Consider the following 26,732-nt stretch of genomic DNA (forward strand, 5'->3'; position numbering starts at 1 on the left):
ATCAGAGACACAGGGCACATTTTAACAAGTTTGAGTGCTAACAGACCACTTAATAAAAATATAGGTCCAAGTGCCTGATTTCTCCTGCATTACTCTGAAGTAACTCAGTGGTGATTCAAGCCCACATTTGCAAAAGTGGCCTCTAATTACAGCCCTTCAATCACAGCCCTAGTCAGTCAGGCTAATTGTTTCCGAAGTGACATATAGCCTCTAATCTGTCCAAAACAGAGGCACCTAGAATTACATTCATGCTTTTGAAAATGGAATTTTGATGCACCATAAGAAAATCCTTAGGGAGTTTACATGCTTCAGAGAATCAGAGAATTATGAAGATGCACAGGATACACTGGCTGGATGCACAGTAAATCTAGGTCAGGCCTTTCATACTTGAAGGACATTGTAGGAATAAGGAAAGATATTGCTAATGTAGCAGTAAAACAGTAAGACGCTAATCACCAAAACCTAACAGCCAAGCACATTTTATTTAACCTAAAAAAGAGCAGGTGCTGAGCAGATTAGGGGGTGGCTTGTGGGAACAGTACATGCAGTATTCATTGTAAACTAACTTATGCCTTTATATTCCTTACCCATGGAGGTGGTGGCCAAGGTCTGACGACCAACAAATTGTGCAGGACCCATACTCCCCAGGAAGTCACTAAACTGCCCAGCAGATGCCAGATGGACTCCACTGAAATTCAGGCTGCAAGAGAAATTGATTTTGGCAACTCATTAGTTTAGTGCTTTAAAATGACCTTGTGATTAAACAGCCTGCTCTACTATACGCCTAAAATGGATGCTATCAACATAGACATTGCACTTTCAGAACCCATTGGTTTCCATGCAGTCTAGCTACACGTGATCCATCTAAAATCCCCTTCCCCTGCAACTTATTAAGGCTGGAGCAGTTAGCCAATGCCATTACTGCAACATTTGTTTTTCTGTGATTAAGAACCTAGGGGACAAAAACCCCACCCTTCTCGGTCAGGGTTAGGGGCTTCCCTTCAACCCCTTCATTAGCATTAAAACTTGGACAGCCTCTGGGTCAACTTGCAATTTGTTTCCTGGTGATTGTCCATCTTTTGGAGCGTGGGTTAAATGTAAAGTTGGGGGTGGGAGGTACCAAAAAAAACATAGCCAAATAACTGAATTCTACATTTATTTTGCAAAAGTCATGGCAAGTGCAAGCCCATGCACACCCACCCCAAAGCAATATACCTTTTTTTTGACCCAGAGGGGCCCAGAGTGGTGAAAAAAGTACATTTTGTAGCATTAATCAAATGCACCATCCTGTTTTTATTCAGTAAAGGCATCTGACACGACCTCAAGAATGAAGCCTGAATCCTAAAATGCATGCACAGAACTCACAGATGGTGCCCTCAAACCCCAGATGGAGTGTGGGCCATATATTACTGCAGCAAAAAAATGGAGCTGCTAAAGAAGGCAGATTTGTGATCAGGATCTATTTGTAAGGCACCTGAGGCTGTCCTGCAGTTTTTAGCCCCTGGCAAAAACATATAACATGGACATAGGGCAAGCCAGTGTGACCTGCATGGGTACAAATCAAGGCTTATGCTGGTGTGCTGTCTTTGCACTCAGACTTTCTGCCAGCACCACTGACAGTTGCCTATGGAGCCCTGGTAGATAAGGCCTGATTTGCATCCCATACATTCCTAGTCTGGTTATACTTTTTTTGAACAATCTTCTCTGCACATGAATGTCAGATAATTATGAATCCCTTACACTTTTTCACACATCCCTGAAAGGGACATACCTTAGCAGCTTCACAATACAGCTCACTGCTTCTTAAAATCAGTTTCTTACAAATCTGTGATAAGGGCCAAATATTCACAAATGCTTATATCTCAACTCAGAACAAATCAAGTTAAAAAAGGAACTAAGGGACAGTAACTCAGGGCTGAGGACTTCACTTACATGCATCGTTTAGTCAGTCACAAATGTAAATCATTTATATTTGAAGGATGATTTTTAAAATTTCCATTTACTTAGAAGGGTGTTAATTTTAGGTTAAGGTTTCACCTCTTATTAGCTATTTGCAGACCAGTCATCAGCCTGCTGGGAGTATTTTTTCTTCTTATGAGTAAGAACTTAACCAAACAAGCCACAGTGAGTGCTACCACAATAACTCGTAATACATGTAATAGTACACATGTAACTGAATGAGCATCTCTGACCTCACAAACAGACAGTAATTCACAGTCCTTCCTCTGGGGGCTATCGATCTGGCCTCTGTGTCCCCACACCATCTCAGGCCTCCTGGAGCCATTGGCCTGAAGTTGAGGGTTCTTCCTTCTGGGCCCTGTGCCCTGCGTTGGGCACTCAGGGAGCTCCTAAGGGAGCTAAGCCCTCACTGGCTCCAGTTCCCCAGCCTCACGCCAGGGGTCTTTCCCCTTCCCGGGCCCTGCTCAGGGCCCCAGGGCTCTTCTAGTTTAATGCTGAGCCACACTGCGGGGCTCTGGTTATCTGGCCCAGAGCTGGGGCTAACCTGAGCAGCCTCGAGCTGCTCCCAGGGCCGGCTCTCCATGCACCACTCGCATGCCTCCCTGCCTGGCCACCTGCCAGAGTTATGGGCCTATGCCTCCCTGCTGTAGCTCCCAGGGCCTGGGTCCATGCGATGCACTGTGCACCGTGGGACCTGCCAGCCCTCCAGGGTTGCAGGCTTGAGCTACTGCTCACGGCTCCCAGAGCCCTAACGCTATGTGCTGAAATGCGCACCATGACGCCCAGACACCTGCTGGGGTTGAAGGCTCAAACTGCCACTTGCAACTCCCAAAGCCTGGACTCTGCACACCAAACTGTGCGCTGTGATGGGCACGAGTGGTCTCATGCTGCTCCCAGGGCTGGGTCTCCATGCACCATCCCTGGGCACCGTCCATAGCCCAAGCAGTCTTGCACCGCTCCCAAGGCTGCTCCTCCAGTAGTGGCTTCACGAGCCTTGGGCCTATTGCCTGCAGGGGAAGAGCTCCCCAGCTTTTCTCACTCCGCGCTTCTTAAGTCCCTCCCTGCATCTCTTCTCCAGCCTGCTGAGCACGCTCCCCTTTTATCCTCTTCACGGGCTCCACCCCCAAAGTTCTCCGGACCTGGCTGGTGCAGTTTCCATCCAGGTCCAGCTGCTCCTTGCCCCCCTCCCTTTGGAAAAGGGTGGGGCATTGCTTCCCTTGTGCTGCCTCCAGATTAGTGGGCGGGCTCCACCAATCAAACAGCAGACCCTCAATCCTGAGACTCAACCCAAGCTCCAAAAAGGTAAGCCTGCTGCAACAGTATTCCCCGGCTTTCTTTTCCCAAGTATGCTGGAGTCTGGAATTTGTTTGCTCTGCTCTGATACAGCACTTTTCCAGGTTAGTGCTGCAGTGAGCAGAGAATAGGATAGATATGCTAAATCTGTATTGGGTCCAGTCCTGTACAGACACAGTAAATGGTACTGGGAGTAAAATGGCAGCTGTTGCACGCACAGGACTAGGGACTCAGGGTTGGGAGTCCCATCATGAGACAAAGGTCTGCCCATGATTCTGATCATGTAGGGAGAAGGCAAATAAACTGCATGATAGACTGTCTTGTGGAAATGGGAGAGGTTCCCAACACCAAACTGGCCACGGCTCAGTCAGCAGCCTAGACATATTCCAGCCCCTGGTGTTACAGAAACTGGAGGATCCAGAGCCCTCTCTTCTATCTGTTGTTTCTGCTGTTCAGGAGTAATCCAGGACCTCCTGCCATGTAAGCTACCTTCTCTGCAGTTCTCGAATCTTTAGCAAGCTTTCCACTCACTGCCCAGAAACTACTTGCTCCCCCTCAGTGGCCGCTGCCCCCAACCCACCCTACCTAAACTGGAGCTGTCTGAGTGCCATGCTGCCCTAGCCTTTGTCCTCTTGGCTGAGGCTGAGCCTGCATTTCTGCCTATCTCCTATGAAATAGTGAATTGATTAGTTATAGGAATGTTCTGGGACCCTAAGATCCTTCTGCTGGCCCTGGACAGTACCATTAAAGCCAACAAGGCTATCCACAGCAGTAAGATACTATACTCAGCCCTTGCAGGTGAGTATCTTCACCAAGTACCTTCACCAAGGACTTGCTAAGTGTTGTTCTGTTCTGTGGGGGAAGCAGTAGTGTCTCTGAGAGGTTCTGGGCTATGTTTTGCTGTGCAGAGGCTCATGTTATGCCATGCTATTGGAACACACATGCTGCAGGAACCAGACATCTGTCAGCCTCCTTGGCTCCAAGTGATTTCTGAACACTGCAATTTAGATGTTGCCAAAAATCCTGGGACGAAAAGCCTAACTCCCGATTGGGAAAGCAACATGAAACCTCATGAACAGCCACTCTTTCTCTGTGGAGAGAGGAGAGGAGAAAATATAGCTCTCTGGAAAGTTATCAAGCCCGAGGAAAAAAAAAGATTTGCAACCAGCCATTAACCATATCAGCTAAAGTAAGGGCCTTCAAAAAGTTAGCTCATTGAGCTGTAGAAACTCAGTTGCTTAAATGGTAACTTGAGAAGCTTTGCTGACATTTGGAAAATAAAAACACCCCAAAATGATGCCAGATGTTAGGCTGAGATAAATGAGAACAAACCCCTTCCTTTCTCAGGATTCAGCTTGAACTGCAGCTTCTGGGAAGACTGTGCACAGATTCTAAACACAGCAGTGGGATTGCAGCATCTGTGATCTCAGGGGAGAATGGTCACCTGGAGCTCTCAAATCCAGGTTTGTGAAGCAAATTAAAATGGTTTAGCTGGAGACCTGCACCCTCAGACAGAGAAGGTCTGGGTGACCTACTTAGGTTCTGAACTGAAGAACCACGACAGAGCTGGAGCCATATCCATTTGCTCATATGTACCAGGTCTATTTTGTAGTATGTGGCAGGGCTGCCTTGCAGCATCATTCTAAAAATCTGTAGGATGGAGCATTTTAAAAATGCTTTGCTTCACTCAGTTCCTCCTTCTAACCCTGAGAGCAGACACAATTGCAGGCAGACAGCTCAAGACATCAATCAGGTCTTTAAAATTCAGGCTCACTGTTCCTCGGAGTTCTCTCTCCCTCTTATTTGCTACCTCACAGTACACAGTGCACTTGGCAGATGACTTTCCTGCCAGTTGTTTGACAAAATCCGACTGTTTCTCTCCCCCTGCCCTTGATTCAGCTATAGTTTCTCCAACTAAATTATTACACATTGGGAGCATTGGCAGGAACACAGGTTCACAAATGGGTCAGCTTCACATGAAAGAAGAAACTCCATCTTGGGCTACAGCCAACAGATGGTTTTCACACAGACAGGAATGATCCTGAAACACCTTTATGATCCCATTGCTGAATAGGCCTCAGCTCTGGCATCACTTTTTCTCCTCTCAAATCCAGCAGAGTGGGTATATAGAGTCTTAAAGTCACCTTCCCTTCTATATCCTCTACACATGTTGCACCCTTTCCCTTTCTTAGCCTGTGGGCTTCACGCAGAACAGGGCATGGTTAGTTCATCATTCCATTTTCTTGGGAGGCAGCAGCTCCAGCTTTATTGTCATACTATTTATAAAATGGACCCATCAGGATTCTTTTGTTTCCATTTGATATTCAAAATTCAGGTATCATTCACTGCATGAAAATCCCCTCTTAATTTAGATACAAGAAAATACCATTGTTTGTCCATCGCCAAATAATGTGTTGATTTTTTTCTTTGCTGCTCAGCCCAACAAGTGAAGAAACTGCTAAAAACAGCTGTTAGGAGTAAGGGAGGCCGCATTTCTCAGTTGACTCAAAACTGTGGCTGCTATAATGAGTGAGGTCCCTGGGGCCAGGAAGAATGGAGGTGTTGCCACAGCACCTGCTCTTCCTGACAAGGAACAGTATATAAAAAAGATTAACAGGTATCATTTGTCAGCACTTTCACAAGACTGGAAGAAAAAGACTAGTCTTTGGATGAACAATACAAGAGATGAAGCTGCATTCCAGTCCTGTGACAAAAAAGGGGGATGCTTTGCCTCTTTCATGGCCTTTTGCTCCAACCCTGAACTGGCTCCTTTGGTTATGACTGCCTTTTAATGAGATTGGAGTGAATGGAACTTGATTCCTTCACTGGCATACAGGTAGGTACACCATCAGGCCTGGGAAGCAGCACCTGCTGGGCAGATGTTGAGCTGTGCTATACTGATGGGGTTACCCCGTGTGCAGTCCTGCTCAAGGACTTAACAGAACTCTTGGCTGCAACAGTCTTCAAGAGAAGGGAGATGAACCAGAACAAACCAAGGCTACGTGCAGAAAAACATCAGGAATATTAGTCAGCATTGATGCTGGGGTCTTCAACACAAACCTCTACCATTTGGTGTGTCTAACTGTAAGTCAACAGAAAAGTCAGAGGCAGGGGTGGCCAACCTGCAGCACACATGCCACAAGTGGCATACACAGACCCTTTTTGTGACACAGGAGATCTGGCAGGGAGTAGGGCTGTGTGACACTTCGGGTGGCAATTCGATTCAGAGGAGATTCAGCCTGATCCGGTGGCCGAATCTCCAAATCCGAATCAAATCAGGGGACCAATTTAAAGGTCCGACGCGATTCAAAGCTCTCTGAATCTTCGGCAAAGATTTGGAGAGCTTCAATGATTCGGGCAGTCCCTGGTGGCTGCAGCACGGAGCTACAGCCACTCTGAGCTGGTAAGTACTAGAGGCGGTGGAGGAGGCCTGGGGGAGGGGACTAAAGGGGGACCCCTGCCAGCCACCCCAACCCCTGCCCACTCCCCCAGTCCCCCATGGCTGCCCCCGCCTGCCCCAGCTTTTAAAAAAAAAGCCCCGGGGCTCATCGGGTGCTTCTGGACAGGGGGGCGATCCCCGCTGCCCATGCTGCATGGGGAGCCCCCTTGACCCCTCCCTTGCTCCCCCGCCGGCCCCCCCCCACACACAGCTGCTCCACCTGCTGGGGCTCTGGCCCTTTAAGAAAAAGAAGCCAAGAAAAGCCCCAGGACTCGCCACTCCTGGTGCAGCCTTGGGGCTTTGGGGGCTCCTGCAGAGCCCCCACATGGCGTGGGGCAGCAGGGATCACCCTTGCCGGCAGGAGCAGTGAGTCCCAGGGTTACTTCAGGGTTTTTTTTCTTAAAAGGCCGGAGCTGGCCTGGGCAGGGCACCCGTCAGAGCGGGAGCGGGGAGCCTTTGGGGGCTTGTGCAGAGCCCCCCACTGGGGGGCAGTGGGGATCACCCCCCAGCCTGTCAGCACCTGCTGAGCTGGGGCTTTTTTCCCCCCAGGTGCTGGGAGCTGGGGCAGGCGGGGCAGCCATTGCTGGGCTGGGGGAGGGGCCTGGCCTGGCTGATTTGGAGATTCGGCAGCAGCCAAACCTGCGAATCAGATTCGGCTGAATAGAATCAGGACAGTGATTCTAATCACCGAATCAAATCACTGTCCCCCGAATCGGCTGAATCCAAAGCAAATACTAGCCCCTTCGCACAGGCCTAGTAGGGAACAGAGTGGCAGACAGAGCAGGGAGGAGAGAACAGAGTAACTGGTTGAGCAGGAGAGGGGGATTGGACTAGCGCTTAGGGAGGGAGCAGCGCTCACTTTATGGCATGCCTGCTAGTAAATTCAGCCCCCACTGATCTAAGGTAAGTCTATACTGTAGTGATCGCACTGTTGCGTAGACAAAACTGAGCTCACTTTAAATTAGCTAGTTCAGGTATTGACAGCGAGCACACAATGGCACAAAGCTTAGTGCAGACTACAAAACCTCTGGAAAAGCAAAGAAAATTAGCCAACACCAAATTGCAGGGCTCTATGGCCAGACTGATGTCACTGCGACTGCAATATAGACAAACCCCAAAACAGCTAAATCTCATTCACTTACAGTAAACAGCTGTCATTACAGCTACTGGAGCACCCACTAGAGGGAGACAAGATCGTATGGACACAGGTTGAGACCATGCTACTTAAAGCACAATGTTCCATGTTCCTACAATGCCAGGCAGCATTATCATCTTCGTAGACAGATCTGCAAAGAAGTTAGGTATAGAATGCATGTGCATTTAATTGCTGTAACTGGCTTAGCAAATGGAGTAAGTGCATGTGCAAATTAGTTATTTTTGTAGTAATGTGTGTGCACACAAATGCTCATGATTTCTATGTGCGGTTCTAGTAACTGTGTATGCCACTCAGGACTGTAATAGCACATTTCACACAGGCAAGGATCTACCTGAATATGAAAATCTTTGCAACAGTCTTTGCAGACTACATTCCTATACCAGCGATGAGGGCAACTGATGTCTGCCCTCTTTAGCACAGTTTAAATATGGCCCACAAATTTCTGTCAGTCACTGATGGAGTCTGAATCTCCCCCTCTTTGCCTCAGTGTTCACATGTTTTGCACAGCCCAGCATAAGGCAGTCTGTTTTGTGCCCTTCCCAGTCAAGCACAAGTTGGTCAAAAGGCAATTCTTTCTTTGCTAGGCCCATCAAATATGTTCAGATCATCCTGAACTGCTTTTTGGAAGCTGGTTTGAGGAATAAGAGTGGTCTGAATGACTACTTCATGCCAGCTTCAATAAAGAGTGGCTTGAAGAAAATCTGCAGTATTGGATGACTTGTGCATGTGACTGCTTTTTCTCTCCTTTCCTCCATCTATGGTGTGTTGTGCATTAGTATGCTGAATGCATCCCAGGACAGCCACTTTTAGGGAAAACATATCATTACTTTCTCTTCTTGGCCATGTGGAGCTTGTGACCTCTTTTCAAATCTATTTTAAAAACACTTCTGGGATCTTGTGTGCCAGGTGCTGTCATTATGTTAATGCAAGTGCCAGCAGTTTTTATCTTGCAGAGACCTTGCAGATCATATATCCTGGCTCTTTCTTTCCACCCCTTGTATAAGCACCCCTAATTGTTACTCACTGACTACGAGTATAACACACTGGAGCCTCCCTAATTCAGTCCTTTGTCAGAGGCTTGCAGAGCCTCCTCCATGACATAGAGCAACCAGAGGGGTGCTGTGAATTGCACCAGCTTGTAATTGCCTTATCCTTGCAGCTATGCCAAGCACAGAAGAGTTATAATGCAACACATCCTGACTAGGTTTCCTGTGCCCTGGGCTGAAATGGAGAACCGTTATAACCAGGGAACCCCCAGTAAGTGGGGTATTCCATAAAGGCAATGTATCCTTATACTTGGACTTTGTCCAATGGTGGAAAAGGAGGTACACCATCCCACATAATTAGGGCTTTCAAGACACAGAATCTGTTCCCATTTAGCCACCAGTCATCACTTACTTGGTTTAAAACAATAAAAAAAAAATTAATTCAAATGATAGTAGCTGATTAAGTGAGCTCTGAAGAGCCAGAAGAGCTGGTCTGATTTTAAATCAAGAGATGGGAGTAAAAGAGCAGGCCTGGCATCCACTTCTTCATCATCTTCCACTGGCCTCAAACTAGTGGAACCATGAAGTCAGAGCACCACACAATTAGAGTGATGCTGTGGAAGATCAGGGAATCTGGTACAAATGATAGACAAGCTAGTTGAGGAGACAACTTCTGAACTATTTAGATTATAGGCAGTCATCTCTTGGCATATTCTGAAGCAGTTTAGTTTCAGATGGCATTTTATTCTGTACTTTTCCAGGATTTATTTACACATACTACATGCACAGGGGGACTTGCTATCAACTCGAAACCTTAAATGCAAGTAAAATATTACTTGGAGAAAATACAGAATGTGTTTTCCATAGTGGCTTTGGATATTAATATTTTGCACTGACTACAGAGAATTTCTCAAAAAGCATGCATTTCTGTTGTGTATGGTAAGTATATGTAATAAAGAACCCTTGCTCCTGATATGGCCCTTGTTCGAGACACAATGGTGCTGGGGCTGTGAAACTTATCTTCTCCATACATAATATTTCTCAAGAGACAGCCTGCCTCCCTCTTTCCCTTAATATGTCAATTGTCAGTGATAAGCATGTTGCCTGAATATGGCTACAAAACAGAATACATTCAGTTTATACTAGTTTACAGTTGAGTTAATAAACCTTTTCTTCATAGTTTCAGTTAGAACATGGGTCAGCTTTATCCTTCTGTCTTCAATAGCAACGGACAGCAGAATATGCATCCTTTGTCCTAGGGAAAGGAGAAAAGTCATCCTCAAAAGTGATCATGCTACTTTGTCTGAGGTGTGGAAAAGGATTTCAGTGATTCCACCCTACATCTCAGTCACCAGGAAGCTGGAACATTGTATGTAATAAAACTGGTCATTATGGTATTCCATGAATCAGCTCTTCTAATTCGAAATAATTTAATGGCCAGGTAAATAAATATATGTCAGCTTCACAGGATGCAAAATGTCTTTGGTTAGCTATCAGTACTGGATCCATTATTATTATATGAGTTTGAAAGTACCACTAGGTTACAGCATTTGGAATGTGTCCAGACAATTATTGTGTGTCTGTCAGAAAGGTAGCCTGAATACCGTTTCTTTACTAGGAAGCACTACTTCATATATCTAAAATTTTCTATAAACCCTCATCACAACAGTGTTTAAAAGCAATGAATCTCCAGTCATTGTAATGTAATATTCTTTGCTATTTCAGGCCTGCTCCTCCTTTCCAATCAGATCTGCCACTGCACTTCAATGTTGATCTTCAGCTATCTCCCCAACTACTCCAGTACTTCCTGCAACACTTCCTGTAAGATGATGTTCTGCCTGCTTCTCAGTAATGCAGAATACTTTATTTGTATTTTAAGTTCTAATGTATGGCTTTTATCACAAACAGTAAAAATACCATCCAGTAAAATCCGTACAAGAAGTTGTCTGGCTTAAACCATGTTATTAAACAAATTGTTATGGGATCACCCCGAAGTATTTTTAATAATACTGAATGCAAGTCTGCTCCAATGATGTGAGAATGCTACCTCCAATGACCAACTGATTTTTGCCATTTCCTTGGCATGAGTTTCATGATTATTAATCCTCTGGAAATCACATGTTCAAAGGGCATCTTCTCACAGGCACACTTGTCTAAACTTGAAAGAGAAGATCCAGCAAATAAGATACATTATTTTATAATAATATAAAATTTATATTAGGCTTGCCAATTTCATCAGATATTACAGAGTGCTTCCCTTTGCCTTTATTAGTCATCAACTGCTGAGTTTCTGAGTTCTCTGGAGTCTGAACTGTACTAACCTCCCATCACCTGGGCAGACAGGAATGTATTTCCTTTTAAAGAAAGAATCAGAGTATAAAGCAATGATTATCTCTTGCCAGGACAAGCTGGTGAGAAAATTAGGGCATCTATTTCATTTGAGGTATAACCTTCACGAGTCACTTTGTGCTGGATACTGAATGATGAGAGCATGCACTGAAAGGCGATGGCCTGGAGTTATCTGGGAATGCAGCCTGTGATATTACCTTATAGACTAATTTACTACATCCAAAGCCAATGTCACTTCGGTAGGGTAAGATGCTCTAGCAATCCTTATATGAAGGCAGACGGCAATGGTGGTTCCGACCAAGAAGAAAGCTCTAAGTCTTTCCCCACCCACCACTGAAAAGGACATTTTATCATCACTCACATCAGTATACACTCTTCTTCCCTTTTCCTCTACCTGCTCTCACTTCATAGTAAATCAGCCAAAAACAAGTATCTTTCAGTCTAAAAGCTGTCATTAGTTTAATGATTTCTGTCAGTATTGCCTGATGATTATTTGTCATTGCTGTTCCCAAGTATAATATAGTCTTATGCAAGGAAGGAACAATTAAAAAAAACCGCATCAGTGGTTTAAAGTCCATTTTTCGGACATGTAAGAGATAAGTCCATATCATATCATGAAGTCAATTGCCAATATTGTCTGGGAATATTTTGTTCTAGGAATGGGAAGTATGAGGGGTACTTTATACAGAAACCTTGCCAAACAACAAGAAGGCTTTTTGCTGGACAGGCTTGCTAATTTATTCATATATTACAGAAACACTTTTCTATGCCTTCCATTACTTGCCACCTGCTAAGCTTTACTAAGGTGAGAAAAATCACCTTAGCTTTCTGCAACCTAATCATCCCAGTGGTTGGCAGCAAAAACAAGCAAGCCTACAAGACTAGGGAAAGACATTACATACAAACCAGTTTAAGTGATCAGAAACTGGTTTAAACCTGTAACAGAACAGAAGCTCAGTGCACATAAACTAGTTTCAAAATGGCCGAAACCGGTTTGAGATAAACCTGGTTGAATGTAGTATCAGACTTAACTGATTGATCTCAAACTGATTTATGCAATGCCCGTCTCAAACCTCTTCCTGGTTTAAGTTAAACCAAAGTCCCCCAGAATGCTCTCTGGGCTGGGCTGTGTTCTCTGCTCCAGCGGAAGAGGAATGGCCCTCTGCTCCCCAGCTGGAGCAGAGACAGGGAGGGGTAGGGGCCTAGCCAGATGCTGGCCCCAGAAGGGAGCAGGGAAGAAATTTATTCCCCCCTCCCTCCTTTGTCCCACTACCAACAACTTGCATTTCTCTATTGGCTGATCCAGTGGTGGAGTCATGGCCAGCCCTGGCAGTAGCCTGGGCTAAAATGGTCACGGAGGGGTTTAATTCCCCCCTTCCTGTCCTACCAGCAGGGACCCGAGCCAAAATCCACAAGTGGGCACTCCCCACTTGTTGCTGCAGCAGCAGAGCTGGGTGTGGCCAGATGCTGACCAGGATGGCCCCCTGAGGCAGAAGAGGCAGGGAGGAGGGGTTATTTCCTTCTCACCCCCACTGCTCCCTGGGGGACTGCAGCTGGATCTGTGCGTCCTGACTGCTGATGCCACCACACATTCCCTGCTTGGGGCAAGCAGTGGAATAAGCTCCCCCCCACCCACCTCCACCAGATGCTGGAGGAAGGAGGGAATAACCCCGCTTCCTGCCCCTCCCCACCCCCCAGCCTAAAGGGCCCTGCTAGCCAGCCTCTGGCCATGCCCCCACCGAGCTGCTGGAGCAAAGAGGGAGCAGGGGTCCTGATGGGGGCATCAGCCCCTGTCATGCTGTCCAGGGAGTATGAGCCCCTTGCCAACCAGGGGCTGCGCTGCGGGGCGGGGATTCCTCCGATGGGAATGGGCTTGCACTCTGGGAAACCATGGCAGGGGCTGCTGTCCCCATCATGGTCACTCCCCTCTCACTGCTCCAGTGGCTGGGCGGGTGCTGGGCCAGAGGCCGGCCAGCAAGACCCCAGTTCAATCAGTTCAATCTAGGAAGATTAGATTAACCTGCAAAGATTGAATCAATTCAGGCTCCAGCTCTTTGAATATCTGTCCCTAGCCCAAGTGTTCACATTATAGATTTTTGGAGCCAGAAATCTTTTGTCCCAGGTCCATTTTGTCCTCATGCCCTATTTTCCAGAAGAAATGTAGTTGACTGTCTGAAGTCATATAGCAGTCAATGAGCTGTTATATCCTGAATGTCACACAACATCACTTTAACCAGGTGGAGCAAAACCCAGACATCACAGGGCACAAGGCATGGAGGGGTCCGGCCTACTCCTGAATGTTCTTATTTTTTATTAAAGCCCAAGGCATTAATTCTGCAAGCTACACCCAAGCCAGTTTCTGATCCACTGCATCATGCTCAGTGTGTTCATGAGCCTTAAGGTTAGCAACACACTGAAATGGGTAACCTTCCTTTTATATAGATTTCAAAGTGCATATTTCTGAAAATTTTCCTTTACAGTTATTTGAAAATACTCTTTAGTACTTGTATAACTATTGTGCAGTACAAAGACCGAATCATTGATTTTTTTAGCATAACAAAAAGTAAAACATAGAAGGCTGCACTGATGTTGTAAAGGTCATTATAAGCACATTACATGAGCTCAGACTACAGGAGAAACTTCTTTAATATCAAATAATCCTCAGTATCTTTCAGGCTTTGAGAAGCTTTGGAATATATTTTCTAGAATATCCACTCCCGCTATTTTAAGAGAACAATATCCTATATAACATAGCTTTAAATTAAATCATCTAGCTTTCATACCCATCAGTGTTCACATTTAATTCACACTAACAACAATGTCATTCCAAAATGTACATTATTGAAAAAATCTTCCATTATAATTCTATTGCATCTGAAATCGAGTAATTGTTACCAGGCAAATGTCCAGTAAGTTGAATATATATGAAAAGGAGCAGACTAACCTGTTCTTCAAAATGGAACAGTTCTTGCCATCTTCAAAAAATCAGAACCCCACAAATTCACATAAAGATTGGATGCTGTTGAAGAAAAATGTGTTGTCTTTGGCCAATCTTCCAGTGGGTCCTCACTTTGAGGAAGGTTAGAGAAGGTAAGCTGGGGAAAATGGAATTTGTAGGCTTCTCACATCAAATATCTGTTGTACTTAAGGCTGGAAAGCTGTGGGCGATCTTTTGAGTGTTAAAAAGTGGCTTCTTGAAGGCCAGAGGCTAATGCTGTGTCTGACCTCATTCCATCAGTAGCGTAAGAAATCAAGCGATAAAAAGGAAAAAAAAAACTGCCAGGGCTAATGTAATCATATGAATTGTAATTTTTCTCACTACGGTTGTGTTCTCAGGGCTGCAAAAAAGGCCAGCAGGGGTTTGGTGTAGCAGCATCTAAATTTCTGCCTCTCCAAACTACTCCCCTGCTTCCCTTCTTTGCTAAGGAAAAGAGGAAAAGAAAGTGTAACTCCCTCACAAAATGGAGCATATTCCTAGAGAGCGCAGGCCTGTTTGCTCTTTGTATGTTCCACCCTGTTTGCTTGTCACTTGTGATTTTGACTGATAAGTTATAACTGCTGATTCCTAAGGAGGTTCTGTTGGAGTTCAGTAGCTTAGCTAGGCAAAAAAACCCACCATGTAAGACACAGTTATTTCCTTCCTATAGAAGCAGGGGGATAGGCTGTCACACCTCCCGGGCAGTATTCTGACTTGCTATTTGAGAAAAAGAGGTTCTATTATCTTATGTTATACTAATCCTAATGTGTGAGGATTGGTTGAAAAGAACTATATTTTTCTCTGTTGAGTTTATAGTTACACAACCTTTGCCTTCGTAGTGCAGTGGCATTTAGCTAAGTTTAATATTTTCTTTGGAAGAGGACCTTCTCTCTATCAAAACCTAACCAAGGTATCCAAGACAGGCCAGGATATTCCACAAATGCTCCAAAGTATTGTTCAACCTTCCCAAGAGGTCAAGCAACGTCAGTGTAAGAGGAAAGAGTCCTTCCCTGCGTAGAGAACAGCTTCTCACCTTGCACTGTTAAAGGAACAGAACTTCATCTCTAATCCTCTGAATTATATAGTGGAGGCATGTCTCAGAGCCACATGTCTGAGAGAGGGTGACAGGAATATTTCCCCAATGACAGGTACTCACAGAAGAGATAAGCTACATTGCACTTTGATTCTGCCCCAGAGGCAGCTCCTAATTAATGTTTCTGTCCTGGATACACATAAAGGATGCTTTCCCAGTTGTGCCCTTACTTATAACATTACAGAAAGCTATGCAACCATTAGAGAAAGTTTGTTTTTCTTGAAAATCTGTACTTCTTTATCACACAGTGTTAACTATTATTTTAGAGAGCCTTTGGACTATGCCAGATGTAGTGGAGAACAGTGGAGGATGCTTTAGAAATACAGTCAAGAGGTAGGTAGATAGAACAGGGAGAAGCCAAAGCTGGTATCTGATACTGGATTTTAATTCAGACTCCAGTACCACATCTAAACCAGACCTAATCTGTGGGCCAAACACAGAGACAAATGCAACATCTGTTTGTATCCAGTCATGCAATACATTTCATCCACAGAAATCCTTGCTTCTGGCATATTTCCTGCAGGGTTCAAATGACAGGGGAGCGTGGGGAGGCTGAGCTCCTCCATAAGAGACCAGAGCTCCCCTATAAGATTTGAAAATGATAACCTGGTGGGGCATGTCTCAGATTCTATGAGGGCATCATGATGGGCAGCCCAGTTTTTTTTTTGCAGACTCCCCACCAAGCGTCAAAGTGTAATTTGAACCCTGCTTCCTGGACATCGCTTCAACAGAGTAATATACAATAAGCATCAAGACTTGCAATTTTATTCCCAATAATCAACCCTAAGATGTCTTTCAAAGGCAGCTTTGTAAATAGTAATGGGCATCCACTTCAGTTCATAACAATAAGGATATTAAAAAGCATTGACAACAAACCTATCTGCCTACTGTGCAGGGAAGGAAAACTACTTTGTTCTGCCTATTCCACCAATAGAGCTGGCAGGACATGTACAGCATTTGCATGTTGGATAAACATGTCATCTATCATGCAGGAAAAAAGGAATAAGTGTAGGGAGAACTGAACATCTCAGAAGTGCTTATCTAGCTGGCTAACGACTTACTTTCCCTCAGATCCATAACTGTTCATACTGTCCTCGATGGATTCATGGCTGGCTTGACGGACTGTCCGGCTTGGCATTTCAACAGCCAGTCCAGTTTCTGTGCTCCGCTGAATAGCACCTTTCAGTCTCCGACCATCCCCATCTAAGAACGAGAGAGATAGTAGGGTAGTCAGCTACTGTACAGAGGCACACAGTAATACAATGGAGTAGCAGAAATGAGGAGAATCCAGCAGAGCTCTCTCTTACTGGGAATTAATCTGGAAATCCAGAAATCACCAAACGGTTCATTTTTTTTCATAATCATTGCATTGTATCTTACTGACACTCATAACAAGCTGCAGGTCTATTTGGGCACTCCAAAGTTTAAATCTAGTTTAAGCATGTAAATCAGATAGTTGCAAGCATGTGTACACATACCTACAGGACCACACATGCTGTTTTGCATGAAGTTAACCATTTAGCATAAGCCCTTTTAATAACTAGGAGTAGAGGTTAGGTGTGAAACTATGGGTGTATGAAAATCTGCTTTGCTGTTTTGAATTGGGAGAAACACCAAGGATCCATACAGCGAGGCCACTCACAGCAGGGCCAGAAGGGACAGAAATGACTAGACAGCACTAGGAATGGTGTGAATGAAAGCATCCTTCAGACACAGGCAATGTTAGGACATTACAGCATCTCCAAAATGTCTTCCCAATGCTAGCCACCTGGATGGGATTTTTTTTTTTTTTGTAGAAAATCCCACAAGACAAGCTATTTCTCCACACATGCACCCTCAGCCAGATTCTGAAAGAAATTACACTTTCATGGCACAGGCACTTATTCTCTCCTGGGTTTAGTCTTTAAAGTTTTAGCCCTCTGAAATTAACGGTGGCTATTTTCATTCTCCTTTTCAGCAGTCTGTTTCTTGGAATGACTTATGTTATATAATGAATATATAATGAGTACCATTACCATTAATTGCTTCAGCGGATGTTAGAAAGCTACAAATTTCAACCTACATGCAGTGCTTATCCTGAAATATTTACATCAGCTGAAAGTTCTCTGAATGAATTGGAACGTGAGAATATTTTTTAAGATGCCACAAATATATATGAAGGTGTACTGTTTGTAAACACCCAGGTGACAGCACTCTGACCCACCAGACTGCATTAGTAATTCTAAGTAAAATTTATATGGCAGCAATATACAATGGCCTCTGGCAGGGCAAGGCCTTAGACCCAGAAAGAATTTAACACTTAAGTGGCATTACACCCAGAAGCACCTCCTGCTTATTGAAGGGTACTTCTGGAGAAGAAATGAACTAATTTATCACAGTGTCAGCCCTGGAAGGACCAATTTTAGGACACTTTGAATTCTCAAAATCTGGAAGTGGAGCCAGAGGCCCTCAGAGCTACTTGAGCATGGAGAGCTTGGACTGTAAGAATCTCAGTTAAGACTTGCACACTATTGCGTTATTTTTTACCAGGCTTCTTGCAAGCAGCATGCTTTTCTCCTGTTTGCTCTATCAAAAAGGCCTCCTAAGCTCTCTCTGAAATTACCACCAGTACTTTCCTTTCTTATGTCCTTGTGACAAGATATTTAGCAGAATTTGCAGATTTTATTGGAATCTGATAGGCTGTACCATGAGTGTTTCTGCTGTGGCCTACCACCAATACTGAAGTACTAGAGGACAGCATCTCTCATTAACTTAGCTATGAAGCCCCGTTCCCTGTGGTATCATGAGTGTTCCAACTTCATGACGATTTAGGCCCAAAGGCATTCTGTACCAGCTGCTGCATACATATATGGTACGCTGCGTGCATGTCCCTCTGGGCTAACAGGATAGAGTCTGCATGTTTTAGGTTAAAATTAAATACAGTTGGTACTGTTTGTGTGCCTCAAGCAATGTGACAGGCACATCATATAAATCAGGAAGTTAAACAAACATTAAAAAAACCAACTCTGCTATCCAAGTCAAAAGCTTCAGGCAGGACAAATATTAATACATGCATCAATGAAGGGAAAGTCCAATGAGATGGTCTCATTTAGTCCCTGGAAAATACAAAAATTCTCTCGGTGGCATATTTATTGGCATTTTGTCCAGCCTTGCCTAGATGTCCCAAATGAGTATGCTTCCTCAGTTCACCTTAAGAAACTCCCAAGCGTACCTTTCTTGCACTCCTTCACAGTGTAGATGTTCCATTCAATTTCCCCTTTCACTGAATCTTTCCCCCATAATTATACCTTTTAGTACCTCTCTCAACAAGTCCCAGCCCTTGTTGTTGTGCACACTTTCAAAATATTAAGTTCCTTCATAAATCAACCCCAAGTCAGAAATAATAAATCAGCCTTAAAAAACATTCACGCGCTAGACCATGTAACATCTGCTCTCAAAATCACTGGATTTGCCCACTCTAATTAGAGATGGCTGGGGAATGAAATGCTCAAATTGCCCTGGAGCTCTTGCTGACAACAGATTAAGAGAGGTTTGGGGCAGGGTAAGGCATTCAGCTTCCCCAGGGCACCTGAAACAGTACACTGTTTGTATCACATGTATTCTGATCTAATGCTAGGGTTTTTTCATAGAAGCAGGCAAAACAAAATACAGGTAACATGGCATTATGATAGATTGAGACACTAAGGCTGCTGACAGACGTGGGGGGAGACCCACGTTAGTTAGACCCAGCGTCCCGGTACCTGTATAGATCAGGTGTTTCAGCAGGGCTTTTTGGTGTTTTTCTCTAAAGCTGATTCAATCAGCTATTAGATGAAAGGGCCAAAAAGCGCCACTGAAGTGCAAGATCTAGATGTTCGGTGAGCCGAGTCAAGCTAATGCAATGCCTCTTCTGGGCATGCACTGTGCTCAGTGCAGGGGCATGCTGAGCTTAAAGTGCTGTTTGTCTTTTTTTTCACATCTGTAAGCAGTCTAAAGCGTTGTACTCAACTCACTTGTAGCTACTATAGAGCAAGTTCTGCTGTAGCAGAACAAACACAGCCATGCATCTACTGGCATTTACAGGCCTGATGATGAACCAAGAAGATTGTCTCAGTAAAGGGAAGGAGATTTAAAAAAAGGGTATGGCAATTTGCAGAGTATTTTACCACAGTCTTTAAAAGCTTTCAAGCCTTATAACTGAGATGAAAAACTGAGAGGAGTTCTGCAAACCAATCCTCCCTTAGCAAAGGTAACATGTCCAAAAGATAAAAAGCCTAAAACGGCTTTGAAGGACTTCTAACATGAATTGTGTAATGTTAGCAGCTGTTTAAGCATATTCCTGTCATAATCCATTTGTCTTAAAGTATTAGCACTATCTGAAACGTGTAAAGTGAGTGTTGCTCTTCTGCTGCTTCACCAGATTAACTCTCTGCACTTTTTCCAGTCAAGCAATAAAATCACAAAAGGTGAAGTAGTCCATCAAGTAGCTGCACCAACATGCTGCTAGACAGAAAACAAATTCTGGTTTGGAATGAGCTTGGAAAGATGAACTTTGTTGTCTGCATGCAGTGTTTCTTCTCGCCATAATGATCTTTCTGGTAAATACCTTGTGTTCAAGCCTCTGTACTTATAGACACATAGGCTAGGTACAGACATTGAAAAAGGCAGATGCAGAGGCAGAATCAATCTGTTATGCAGTTTTCTGTAAATGGCATAATTTAGGTCAGTAGCAAACAGAACACACATTTGCCCTTTGGAGGAGAGGGCAAATCTCAGACTGGGTTCCACCGTTTTTAAAGCAGGCTATGTATGCCAAACTTCTGCTCTGTTATGGGTATAAATTGGTTTACAATCACTTAAAACTCAGGAGCCAGGTACAGACATTACACTTTTACCACAGTAAGGCCAAAAGGTACTATTTGCTTATCACCTAGACCTCTTGTATATTACAGGCCCCAAAATTTTATCCATTTATTGCGTATTGAGCTCAAAAAACCTGCATTTGGCTGCTATCTCTCCCCAAAAATAATACAGTCTTAATTAGACCTCAAGATGTAGAATTTCCTACTTCTCTTGATAGCTTGTTCCAGTGGTTAATCATTTTTTAAACTATGTGCCTTAGTTTCACTTTGAATTTGTGTAGCTTTAGCTTCCAGACATTACTACTTGCAAAAAAATCCTTTTTTCACTAGATTAAAGAATCCTTCAGTACCCTGTGTTTTTCTCTGTGAAGGTACTTACTCGCTGCAATTATGTCCCCTCTAAATCTTCTTGACAAGATGAACATTTTTCAAAATCCATTAAAAAATGTGGACACCAAAACTGCACATAATATTCTAGCATTTACCTGACAAGTGTCACCTCAAAAGGTCAAGTCATCTCCCATTTATTCCCTTCCTCCCTGTTCATACTTCCAAGATTGTATTTTTAATACAGAATCACACTGATGTTTATTCCCTCTAATGCCTGGATCCATTTCAGTCACTGATTTCCAGGCTATAATCCCCCCCACTTTGTTGATACAGCCTGTGTTGCTTGATCCTATGTCTATAACTTTTTATTCATCTGGAATTAAACAGTTTGCTTGAACAGGCCCAACTCACTAAGCAATGCTGTATGAATGTCCTATCTGCCTTATTCATTACCATTCTGCCAGTTTTTGGGGCAGCTGAAATTTTTATCAGCAATAATTTTGTATTTAGCTCCAGATCACAGATGAAAATGCTGAGTGATGAGAGGCCTGGTACCAACTTCCTCCTGACCCCACTAAAAACACCCAACTTGATAACAATTCCCCACCCACAGCTAATTTTTGACATTTTAGCCAGGTCTTAATCCTTTAACATTTACAGTTGCTTGAATCAGAATGTCATATCGTAGTAAGTGACACACCTTACAAAAATTCAATTACATCTGTTCAGATACCTTTATCAACCAAACATGGATGGAAACCCTGTTTGACAAGACTTATTTTCCATTAAAAAAAATCTTGATAGACAGTTACCTTTCTATCCTTTAAATCCTTATTAATAAAATCTTGCATTTTCCATTACCTTGTCTAGGACTGATGTCTGGCTAACTGGCTTATAGTTATTTCAATACAGTCTAGAAATGGATTGGAGGGAGTGAAAGTGATACCACTTGAAGCATTAGAGAGATAATAGGACACTTCTGAGCATTTTTGAGGCTGTCAACTACAATAAAAGCTAGTTCTTACAAATGATGCACCAAGATTATCATTACACATTCCTTTAGGTTTTTGTTGCTTTGATATTGGGGAGAAAACCTAAGGGTTTTACCCCAAAACACAGTCATTGTCTTGCACAGTACATATTATCTTACGCATCAGTCTAAAGCACAGGTCTCCAAAAAGCCATTTCTTTCTGCTACAGACAGCTTTTTCTGTGATCAAAAGACACAAAGTCTTGAAAATCCACTCTGAATTCTACAGTAACTCATTAAAAGGCCAAGATGATAAAATCAGACATTATTACCCTTCAACAAATGATGGCTTCACAATTTACTGAGCTTATTGTCCTGAGGCTTCCAGTAACTCCTGTTTCCCTTTTATTCTTAGGTCACCTTTTCCCTTCTGACTTTTCCTCATCCCCCCCTCCTGGTTGCTTTGTTACCATCCTTTTCTTTTCCAGTTTCTCATTTTAAATGTTAGTCCTCAGGTTCACAGACTTCCTCTCAAGCTTCCACAGGAACAGACCGGTCTGCTATATGAAGAAGTGTGGTGCCTGTCAAACTTTTTAAATGAGTTGATATTGATTCAAGATTGGGATCAGAAATTGACTGAATTCAAACTCAATTAGCTTTACTTCTAGGTTAATCCGTTGCTCTAAAACACAGAACATATTCATATCCAAAGGAAATGTACAGGCAAAACCAATACAGACTATGCACTGTGCTACAAAGTCCTCTGTTGAACATATCAATTAGCCTTTTACTCCTTGGGAATGGTGTTCAAATGTTTGGATTTTGTTGCTAGAGAAAAATCAGCTGGAGGCTTGTTCTCAAGACCCACTTGTTCCAATTGCAAAAACTAATAGGCAAATAAATGTTTTACTTTAGCTAAATACATGAGGTCTAAGACCAAAATACCAGAGGTGGCAACTGCTGTGCATCAGCAGAGCTGAAGAAGGCAAGCATGATGGAGATAACTGGGGGTCTTGCAGGTCAGCATTCAGGAGCATCAGCAGAGCAGGACCAAGATAATAAATGGCTTGGCACATCACAGCTGAGGTGCCCTGGCAGAGCCGTGTGCAAAAGCATGTAAAAAAATCTGGCTGTGTTAACAAGACACCAAATTCTCTTCATTTAAAAAAGTAAAAACAAGCAGAACCCCCAGAACTTACTCATTTCCCCACATGGAACATTTGTCACATAGGGGACACGTCAGAGGATGGGGGGGCACATGACTCCCCAGATTTATGTGCTGACAGCGGGGCATGGGGCACCTGGCTGCAGCTTGGCAGCAGCAGGGGTGGTGGCAGTGGCAACATCGTGAGTTCTGCACCAACGGCAGGGTGTGGGGCTGCAGCCCAGTCGGACCCAATGCCTGGTAGCAGCGGGGGCAGCAATGGCAGCAGCAGCAGTGTGGAGTTGTGCCCCCTCATTGCAGTGATGGTGCAGTATTGTGCGCCCCCCCTCCCCACTTACGCATTGCCTATGGCTTGTCCTGAGACAAAACAAGGGAAGATCATTTGGGTCAGCCTCACAAATGAAAAGCAAGGAGCATTGTGTAACCAAGCAGGCACCTCAGAAGAGGTTAAAAATCCTTGGGAAGATGATGGGTGTATGAGGAGTTAGGTTCCCTTGCACACTAGTTCACTTTGTGACTATCTGCATATACATGCAACGAAGCAAGTACTGCAGTGCAAACCTCAGGTCAGAAGCAAATGAGGAACCAAGTGATTGTGCTGAATTACTGGCCACCTCCCCTTTCTTCAGCTAAATAAAAGCTTCGGTTTCAAAGGCTTCAATGAGGAAAGAATATGAATCCCAGTTTCTCTGTTTATAATTCTGTCATTGTGGTGGTGTTTTCTTTAAAAAAAGAAAAAAATATTTTCCTTTCTGCTTATTCGGATGCTGAATCCCTACAGACCAATTGCCAGAAGGTGTTTCATTAAGAATCCAGTCTGAGATTAATAGAAGAATCCCTTTGTTCAAATCCAAGAGAGACAAGAAATGTCTAAAGAATGGCATGAATACACAACACCTGTGACAACCCAGCATTCACAGTGAATGCACATACTGATTTGTCTGTACGTGGTGCACCAAGCAGGCCTTTGTGGAATTTGAGGTATTTATCTGTGTTTGTAGCAAGCAATGTTCTTTTAAAAAATGAATGCTGCTGTTTAGAGAAAAAAAAATTGTCATTTCTAAATGCAGTTTAACCAGCTGAACTCAATCTCACCATGCCTGAGAGAGCTGACACTATTGACAAGTGTTTCACATTTCTACATGCTATGGGTCGTGAATGATGAGCACCTGAAGTGAGGCATCTTGAACTGTGCCCAGGAGCAACCAGGACTAACAGTGACTACTGTCACTGCCAAATAATCCATTGGAAAGACAGAAATGGCCAGAGATAAACAGAGGCACACATCTGTCAGTTTGATATACTCCTCTTGTCCTAGTTGCAGTCACAAATGCCCATCTGACTACTGGGGTGTAGGTTGTAGCCATGATTAAGGACATAGGCAGCCAAGGTTCTTTGGGTGAATCTGATAACTTTTATTCATCCCTCTTCTCTCCCCACCCCCCCCCAAGCCTGTCTTTCACCCATTGACTCCTCAATCTACATTTTCACTGACTACCTGTCTTGTATGCATACCAGCCCAGCCTCTGGCTTCTTTACTTTTCATTCCATCCAGAAAGAGCACACACCAACTGCAGAAGCTTCCTTAGCCTGATGAAGGGTTTTGGAACCCAAAAGCTTGCTTAATAATTGTTTTCCAACTATTTAAGTTGGTCTAATAAAAGATATCAGATTCACCCAAAGAACCTTGTCTGCCATCTGACTACCCACTTGCTCCCAGAGTCCAGAAAAAGTCCTGCTATAGGACAGAAGTAGCATTTTAAATATTATTCTTGATCTATTTAGAACTAGAGCATTATCACTACAAAGGAAAGGTCTTTATAATACTTTTAGCTCCTACAAAAAGTAATTAAAGAAGCAATTAGTTTATTGCTAAGACAACCACAAAACTTAAATTGGCCATAAATCATTCGGAAAAAACAGCTATGTTTGCAGTCACCAACTTAAGTGTTGAGAGAGGAATTACACCCATGCTACACTTGTTATGAACTGCTCCACAGCACCTATAAAAATAGCCCTTAAGGAATCAGGAAAAAATGGTTCCTGGTGTACTCATTTCATTGCCTTCCCTGCTCTTGCATCAAGCTTTCAAACCAAGTACAGCAGCATGGACCTGCCCTAACTTAAAGCAGAGCACCTGTTATGCCCTAGCTCCAACAACCACCTCAATTATGAAGGGCTTGAATTCACCTTTACTGCCTCCTTTGCAGTTCACGAGCAGACCCTAATTTCATAGGAACAAAGGACTGGAAGTTGTTCCATCCAGTTCCCCACTAATACAGGCACCCTCCTGGAGTGGCACATGCTTATGTTATCATCCTTCTCACCGCTAGTTAGGTTTTTGCCCATACTTCTATTGGGAGCCCATTCCAGGGCCTCACTGTTCTGAAGGTTAGAAACAAATTTCCAGTCCAAATTCACTCACAGCTTTTTCACCTGCTTTTTTGGAAAAAAAAAAAAAAAAAATGTACTTCAGCATAAATACTTCTTTTCCCTTGTTACTGTTTACCCACTAGGATATTTGCAGATTCCCTGCTCAGCCTTTCTTTTGTTAGGCTTAACAGACCAGGGGCTCTTTGGGGGGTATGAACTCACAGAGCTCCCAGATTCAGAGCCCAGAACATTCCTCCTCCCCCTCTCTTTTTAGAAAAAAGGGAGACAACAGTTCACATAATTTTTTTTCCAGTCACTGGTGGCAGGTGCCTGCTGGCAGCCCTGGAAGACTACATCCTTTCTTAACTCACTGAACATGAACTGCATAAGCACAAAGAAAAAGAACTTTAACTTCCATGAACCAGAAAGAAGGACTGCTCATTACATGGGCCAGACTAGGCTGCAGTGCTCTCTAAGCCAGGGTTTAGAAAGTGCTGCCTCTTTTTTTAGTAAGTATCACAGTAGCTATATAACAAAAGCAAAGTCAACCCTCTGTTCCTCCACCCATTCACTGGGAAATAGTACATAAGCCTAGCAACCCCCTTCCTCAGTAACAGCATCTACTCTGAAATAGGCACTACCAGCTTTTTATACTGTGTCTCCAGGGGCAGGAGCATTCTGGGAGGAGCTCCTCTGCCTAAATGACCACAGATTGAAAGGCAGAGGAGCACCTGTTCTTAGGGAAAACACAACACCTGGGATTTCTAAGCATAGCACATGTGAAACAGAGGATCCCCTCTCCACAAGCAGAGAAGCTAGAGCGAAGGAAGCTCTTTCACCCAAGATGACCTGAGCTGTGGTTGTTACTAAATCTAGTTGCATGCATATTTAAATGAGCCTCAACACGCTGTAACTTTCACTAAGTTTTCTCACTGTATCTGACTGGGACCAAGTTCAGGGAGTGGATTTTTAGTAGCCAGTTAATCCTTGCTGTTATTAAAAAAAATGCTTGCAGGGTTTAACATTTTGAGCAATAAGGCTACCACCTGCAGTAATACTTTTGGGAAGAGGAAAACTTGTCTGTTGTGCATTGCCTGAAAGACCCCCTTACTTCAAATGGGCTATCCGTTAGTCACTGGTAGATACTTCCTGGGTCACCATGGAGCTGGGCTAAATTTGAATTCAGGATTCGAAGGGGGAGTGCTATTTTCAATCTGGGGGACAAAATAATCTCCATTAGCAGGAGGGGAATCAAAGGCTTGTGTTGGCTGTCATAGAACGCTGCAAGTGCTTTTCTGCCTGGCCTCTGGGGAAGTAGGTAGCCACCAAGCATGAAAACAAGACATTTGATTTTTTTTCAGACCCTTTTCTTTAGATGGCTTATAGCAACTGAAGGGACATTTGAGCTGAGTTGGGATTTCCCTTAGGGATATGTCCACTTAACTATTGGTCAGACTTGACATCAAAACCATCCATTTTGCTTTCCCATTTTCAGAAGACAAATTTTCTTGATTTTTAAAATATCTTAAATAGGTTCTCCTTGAATCTTTAAAGTTGTGGAGAATAGTCACCCTGATATCATTTTTAAAGCCACTGGAAAAATTTCCATAAATTGTAGGGTGGAAAAATGACAGTTTAAGGGAGGGGAGGAGGGAATGATATTTGAAATTGCAGAGAGACATTTCAAAATCAAAGGTTCTGAAACATTCAAAAAAGTAATTTAGCAAGAAGAAAAGCAGCCTCACTCTTACTTTTCAGAGGGCAAAAAGTGGAAAAAAGTAAGTAATAAGAGTAAGGGCTT

At 43.6% G+C, this 26,732-nt stretch overlaps 1 protein-coding gene across 2 annotated transcripts in view; it reads right to left on the reverse strand.

The window, feature by feature from the left end:
* Nucleotides 1-26,732, reverse strand: part of RIMS4 (regulating synaptic membrane exocytosis 4) — a 98,615-nt gene that overhangs the window by 13,475 nt on the left and 58,408 nt on the right. For both annotated transcript variants that reach the window (XR_009464324.1, XM_059733184.1), the window contains exons 2-3: nt 16,314-16,455; nt 588-700 (exon numbers count right to left, since the gene is read on the reverse strand). Coding sequence is in view for 1 of the 2 variants with exons in the window: in XM_059733184.1 (XP_059589167.1) it covers nt 588-700; nt 16,314-16,455 (255 nt within the window). In the remaining variant the exon portion in view is untranslated. The remainder of the gene's footprint in view (nt 1-587; nt 701-16,313; nt 16,456-26,732) is intronic.

Source organism: Alligator mississippiensis, chromosome 9, assembly GCF_030867095.1.
Source record: "Alligator mississippiensis isolate rAllMis1 chromosome 9, rAllMis1, whole genome shotgun sequence".
Classification (NCBI taxonomy): Eukaryota; Metazoa; Chordata; order Crocodylia; family Alligatoridae; genus Alligator; species Alligator mississippiensis.